Source organism: Rhagoletis pomonella, unplaced genomic scaffold (assembly GCF_013731165.1).
Source record: "Rhagoletis pomonella isolate Grant_MI unplaced genomic scaffold, Rhpom_1.0 Rhpom_scaffold_00004, whole genome shotgun sequence".
NCBI classification, from domain to species: Eukaryota; Metazoa; Arthropoda; class Insecta; order Diptera; family Tephritidae; genus Rhagoletis; species Rhagoletis pomonella.
The window spans coordinates 8,992,457-8,999,416 of NW_023458558.1; the positions used below are offsets into that span (position 1 = coordinate 8,992,457).

Sequence of the window (6,960 nt, forward strand, 5' to 3'; positions counted from 1 at the left end):
GCCTTCGGCCGCGCTTAGGGATTATAACCCTTACTAAGTAGAATTCTCCTTTCTGTGTTGCCGGAAAAGGGGGCCGCAAGTACTTTTGCGCAGAACTTCTTTCTGCGTAGGCGGCCTTCGGCCGCGCTTAGGGATTATATCCCTTACTAAGTAGAATTCTCCTTTCTGTGTTGCCGCAAAAGGGGACCGGAAGTATTTTTGCGCAGAACTTCTTTCTGCGTAGGCGGCCTTTGGCCGCGCTTAGGGATTATAACCCTTACTAAGTAGAATTCTCATTTCTGTGTTGCCGGAAAAGGGGGCCGGAAGTACTTTTGCGCAGAACTTCTTTCTGCGTAGGCGGCCTTCGGCCGCGCTTAGGGATTATAACCTTACTAAGTAGAATTCTTCTTTCTGTATTGCCGGAAAAGAAGGGCGGACGTATTTTTGCGCAGAACTTTTCTCTGCGTAGGCGGCTTTCAGCGGCGCTTAGGGATTAAAACCCTTACTAAGTAGAAGTAAATAATTCATATTAGAAAAAACGAAATTATCCATATGCACACTTTCGTAAGAAAACCGAAATAATGCATATAACAAAAACCGAAATAATGCATGCATGCACAATTTCAGTTCAAAACCGAAATAATGCATATGGCTAAAACCGAGATAAAGCATACATGCACAGTTTCGGATGAAAACCGAAATAATGCATATGTGAAAGACGAAGGTATGCATACATGCACAGTTTCGGTTGAAAACCGAAATAATGCATATGAAAAACCCGAAGTAATGCATACATGCACAGTTTCGGTTGAAAACCGAAATAATGCATATGAGAAAATACCGAAATTATGCATATGCATACTTTCGTTTTAAAAGCGAAATAATGCATATGAAAAAAAACGAAGTAATGCATACATGCACAGTTTCGGTTTAAAACCGAAATAATGCATATGGTAAGAACCGAAATAAAGCATACATGCACAGTTTCGGTTGAAACCGAAATAATGTCTAAATGCACAGTTTCCATATGCGCAATTTCGGTGCCCCGATAAAAGCTCTGATAATTATTGCTTGCCAAGAGCAATATGCGGTCTCCATGGGCAACATTTTGCCTGATAACATTATCAAGATAAAAACTTTTGCCTGTGGAGACAGCAAGTTAGGTCGGTGTTATGCAGAAATTTTGTTTGGCAAACTGCGTGCAATTGGTGTTGCAGCAAACTCGGAGAGAGCGAGTTTGGCGACTCTCACAGCAAACTAATTTTGTTTGGCCAAACTGCAGCAAATTCGGTGTCATATACAAAAATTTTAGACAATTGTTGCTATACACAAAAATTGCCGTGATACCGAAAGGCAGAGAGAACTGAATTTTTGCTGTAGGAGCCTCAAAGATTAGGGCACAGTTAATTGCCTATACGATATCATAAAAAATATATTAATTGTGCGCTTTATGTACATCTGAAATTGTCATTTCGTGTTGGCAATAGCCAGGAAAACCATAATGAACGTGCAATCCTGTGCCAACTCGACATAACCACCTCCGACCAAACTAAGCCGCCGCCATTTAATTTGGCAAACAAAAGTTTGTCTGCATAACACCGACCTTAAACAAGGTGTGATTGACAACCCAAGTAGGCTCTCCTTTAAGGTACTATTATGCCAAAAAATATAAACAATCGATTCAAAATTCATAAAATTTTTTTCAATTTGACTCTATAGGATGGTTCTTCTGAGAGCAATGTCAAGTTCAATCATACTTTGTTTGCATGGAGCCCATGATTCAATAATACAAGGTTATGCAGCGTTTTTGCTGTATTTAAAATGCAACATTTACCACTTTCGAACATATGTTTTCGAAGAGCGTTCACGCTATCGCATATGTACATTTACGCGAGTTCGAAATCTTAGTGTCAAACCGCGGCTGTCAATATTTATCTAACCTTGTATTATTGAATCATGAATTTTCTCATTATTCTTCTTCCTGATAACTATTTGCTAGAAAAGAAAAGCCCTCAGTGTTGCTTACTACAGTGTTGTTAGTCATCAATGCCTTTTCATAGACTTACCTGCATCCATCTATAGAAGGAAGAAATCAGCTGACACGGAAAAATCCAAATTCCGCCGATTTCTGCGCTACGGGCTACAACGACAGAAAAATTCTGCGGTGTTGAGTTTTCATTTACATGGCACTCTGGTAAGACAGATCGTGTCAGTTGTCTCGGGTTTATGTACCGGTAGGTTTACGTTCTGGACTAATTTCAGCTTAAGGGAGCGGTGCGAGAGGACAACTGTCAGTTTATCTATCTCGCATTCAACAAAAAGTTTAACAATAAAGCGAACAATCGTCGCTTCGGTAAAAGATTGTCGTATGTTAATTTCGGCAGGTTGTGGGAAATCGCGATTGAAATTTGGAATGCAATTTCTCAAGAATGTGAAGATAGATATTCTCCGAAATCTCTGAAAATTTTACTAGGTCACAAAATTCTTAAATTATTTACTTAATTAGTTTTGAGTTTATGAAGGATTTTCTTTAGTCAAATTTTGTCGTAAGCGTCATTTATATACAATTTGGCAGCCACTTTGTATGAAATACGACAAAATGTTATCAAAATTTCTACCAAATTAACGAGACTTTTGCTCAATATCTCGGAAACTAAAGGAGATATCCAAAAATGGTGAACGCCATTTTTAAGATATTGATTAGTTTAATATGACTGCATCACCAACTAAATTTTTACTGAATTATCGAAAAAGCTGTAGTCAATGTCTCGGAAACTAAAGGAGATATCTATAAACTGATAACAACTACAGAAAGACCTTATTTTAAAATATATAACTGCATTTCGACTGCTGAGTGGAAGATCGACCTATCTCGACAGCCAGTTCGAAAACGCCCTATCTCAAAAAACTTTTCAATAACGCCCTACTTCAGAGTTTTATTGAAAAACACCCTATCTCAGAATTCGGTTCAAAAACGCCCTATCTTACTTCAAATGTATTGAAAATGTGCTGACATAGGGCGTTTTTGAATCGGCAGCTGAGATAGGGCGTTTTTGAAACGAATTCTGAAATAGGGCGTTCTTGAAAAGTTTTTTGGGATAGGGCGTTTTCGTACTGGCTGCCGAGATAGGTCGATCTTCCACTCAGCAATCGATTTAGAAATAAAAATTGTCAAAATGGCGCTTACGACAATCTCTTATCCAGGCGACGCAATGGCAATGCTGCTTTTCGGCCTTTGCAGGTATTTGTGAACGTAGAGGGTTAAATGCTATCCCAAAGGTCTGGCATCGCTTCTATTATTTTAAACATGTGGCAGTACTCTTCGTTCCTTCTTTCGCCATTTTCACAATTTTCGAGCGGCATTTTTTGTTAATTGTTCATTGAAAAAAAAACTTTTAGCCAACTTTTAGCTGCTTACACTAGTGAAAAACTTTGCGACTTATATTAAAGTACGCCGATAATCATCCGCAGAACTAAATAACTTCAATACCCCACCGAAATGGCGGTAAGTACCCGTGCACGTGAATCTCACTATGCAAAGCGAATTTTACGTCGGCTATATTTTTGCCACATACATTTGTATATGTATGTATAACAATTATGAAAACTTGCGTTTTTAGACTACAAAAATATTTGTGGGAAGCCTTCCGCAAGGCACGAAACCCGAGGAACTACGTCATCTCTTTGAAGATTATGGTGTTGTTGTAGAATGCGATGTTATGAATCGGTGTGGTTTTGTACACATGGAGACGAAAGAAATGGCTAACACTGCTATAGCGGCACTAAATGCTACCGAATTCAAAGGACAAATGATTGTAGTAGAGCTGGGTAGGCCAAAGGATAAAAAACCAGGCGCTGCAGGTGGCGGAAACAAAGCACAAGGTGGACGCGGTGGAAATCTGGGATCTAGAGGAGGAGGCCGGGGAGGTTCAGCACGTGGTGGCGGTAAGATTACTACTTATTTTTTTTTGTCTAATCTTGCCAATTTTCCCTTTCATAGGTGGAAGGGGCGGCGGACCTGGAAACCGTGGTGGGGCTTCAGGTGGGAGAGGTGGGGGTATGATGGGCTCTGCCGGCGGTAGACCGAATTTCGGTGGACAGAAAAATAAATTCGGCGGTCAAGGTGGTGGACCAATCCGCAATGAGCAGTTCAAGCAGCAACGTAACATGCCTTACCAAAGAAGAAATCCTCAAGATGGAGTGGGTGGTAATGGAAAATTTGGAGGCACTCAAAGGGGAAACTTTAACGACGGTGGTGCTGGAGGATCTCGAGCGTTTGGCCGAGGTGGTGGCGACGGAGGCCAGCAACAAAATTTCCCTAATTGGGAAGGGCAACAGATTGAGGGCAATGGACATTTCGGCGGAATGGGTAATTTCAACGATAATGATGGTTTTGGTAATAATTTTGGAGGCAATATGGCGGGTAATGCAAACGCAGGCTTTGGAGGTAATAAGGGCGCCGGAGGCCAGGATAGACGAGGCTTTGCGTTGCCTACAGGCGGACGCGGTGGTGGACAAAGATTTGGCGGTGGAAACCCTGGTGGCGCCTTTGGCGGAGGGGGAATGCAAAACAATGGCGTTCCACAAAACAACATTGAAAGCCTCTTCAGTAGGAGGAACAACAACGGCCCAAATATGTTAGTATCGAACTTTTAGGGTGCCTGGAAAACAGCTATGTATAAATTTAAAACTTTCTGATTTTGAGTAGACCTGGAAATAATATGCCGGCGCAGGGCGGATTTCAAGGCGGCTTTGGCAACAATCGCCCTGGTGGACCACCAAATGCAGGAGGTCGCGGCGGATTTAGACGTGGTGGTGGTGGTGGTGGGGGCATGGGTGGAAGCGGTAATGAAGGTTTTTCTGCGCCAACCAATTACAACAGTAATTTCCCACCTCTTGGAACACAAGGTGGTGGTGGCCGTGGCGGAGGTCGCGGAGGTGGGGCCGGTGGACGTGGTGGCCGAGGTGGCGGAATGCAGCGGTAAGTTTAATGTTAGAATCTGATGGCGTTTTATTAGTTAAATTGTTTGTAATTTTTTTATATTTTTATATTTTTTTTTGAGCTTTGCACTACGATTGTTTATTAGGAAAAATTGAAAAAGCTCAATAAAAAAATTAAATGTTAATAAGCCACAATAACATTGACAAATACGTTGTTAATTTATTTGCAACTAAGCCGCAGAATTGATTATTTAAGCCCAAAATGTCAAATCAAAGTAGCGATTTTGGTAACAGCATAAATTCCATAAACAGGTTTGGCCATGGCCAGATGTAAATCTGTGTTAATCCGGTTATGTAAACCCGACAGTCGTTGCACTGAAAAACGTGCGGTCGTTAACAGCTTTTAATTTTTAGCTCCTTTAATAACTAATGGTTTTGTAGACTATTGATGTAGGGAAAGCACCAACTTGACGTTAGTGGTGGTTGTTGTTGTAACAGCAGAAAATTAACAAATAGTATTTGTGGTAACTGATGGAGTGAAACTCTAGGCGCGTAATACTCTGGGGGATCCGCTTACGGAGCCCAACCTGTCGTGGAAACGTGTAGTGATTTTGGGGAATTGGAACTTAAGTAAAATCGTACAGAAACAGATTGCGGCCCCAGTTTACATTTAAATGTGTTTATAAAAGAATTAATGCGTACCCTAGGTTTAATATGTACTTAATTTGCTTCGATGCATTATCAAATCTTTTTAAAATATATTTTATAATTTCTCTCACATACAGCAATGGCCCTCGTCAAAATATGATGCCCAATCAACAACGCTTTTGAAAAACTTTTAACAACTTAAATTAATGCGAGTACACCAATGCGTTAATCTTGAGTAGACAGTGTGGAATGTGTGTGTGTTTCTGTTATGATAACGAAATTATAACGAAGCATAACGAAACGTCCGAATGCGAAAACTTTGATGCGCAAAGTTCAAAAGCAAACCACACATAAATTAGTTATTAATGCGAAATCAAACAAACTATTGCAATTTTATAATAACTTAAAACAAAAAGCTAGTTTATAAGCAGCACCATAGTATGCCGACATTACGTCGCAAATATTACCAATCAAGTGTAAAATAAAAATTCTAAATATTACAAAAAAAAAAATAACAAAGTGAATTAGGAAAATGACAAGTTTACAGACAACTTTGAAGGCTTTTTTAATCCTGTGTTTAATAAATAGTGGTAAATTTCATAAGAATTTTAACCGAAACCTACTCCCAACTACATTTTATAATGTACAATAATTTATATTATGTAGATATAAGATTTTGTGTGCAAGGAGTTGCCTACCGTCGCAACTCGCCCGCATGAACTACTGTTAGTGTCAATTCACTTTCCCGATCAAAATTAAAGTTTTGTATTATAAACCAATGCAATCAAAATGAGTATGTAATATTTAATATGTTTAATAATTTTGAGCCTATGTATTTAATTTTCCCTTGACTTATTATTTGATCGTATTTGCAGTTTGATTGAATACCTTTTTAGAATTTCGCTTGTGTTACAAATACGTTAATTGTCCGAATCGAAACTAACCGAACCCAATGTACAATGATCTAAATCAGCAACTGACAATTAAAATAATATTACAAAATATAATAATGTACGAGAATATTCAATACATATGCAAGTATTTGGTTAACTTTTTAATTGCATAATGGACTTAACCCATAAATACTGTCAAACCCTAATCAACGCGCGGTTGATTTCAGAACTTAATAAAAACAAAAGATAAAAATGTTAACCGTGCGATAAGGATACATTTTTATTTCACATACCTACAAATAATTAGGAGCAGACTTATTTTTTCTTGGAAATATTGTCCTCTATAATCTTATAATAATACCATTAAAATGTCATAAAACCCAAAAGGCAATAAAAAACACTACTAAATGGAAATAATCGGATGTTAATTTTTTTTTAGTTAAACTAAAAGGTGAAATCGGTTATGCGGAAAGTTATATATGTTTATAAAAGGATTTAC

At 38.7% G+C, this 6,960-nt stretch overlaps 2 protein-coding genes across 5 annotated transcripts in view; one reads left to right on the forward strand and one right to left on the reverse strand.

Annotated features, from left to right (window-relative positions):
• LOC118736943 overlaps positions 1-6,960 on the reverse strand; it is a 38,836-nt gene that overhangs the window by 16,975 nt on the left and 14,901 nt on the right. The gene's annotated exons all lie outside the window — the stretch shown is intronic.
• LOC118736945 (glycine-rich cell wall structural protein) lies at positions 3,288-6,875 on the forward strand. Its single transcript, XM_036467111.1, has 5 exons — positions 3,288-3,484; positions 3,600-3,924; positions 3,980-4,616; positions 4,688-4,960; positions 5,706-6,875. The coding sequence occupies exons 1-5, from the start codon at positions 3,479-3,481 to the stop codon at positions 5,749-5,751; spliced, it is 1,287 nt and encodes a 428-aa protein (XP_036323004.1). The 5' UTR covers positions 3,288-3,478; the 3' UTR covers positions 5,752-6,875.

Coding starts and splice junctions, on each gene's coding strand:
- LOC118736945 (XM_036467111.1), top strand. Junction 3,925..3,979: donor AGGTTCAGCACGTGGTGGCG/GTAAGATTACTA, acceptor TCCCTTTCATAG/GTGGAAGGGGCGGCGGACCT. Junction 4,617..4,687: donor AACAACAACGGCCCAAATAT/GTTAGTATCGAA, acceptor GATTTTGAGTAG/ACCTGGAAATAATATGCCGG.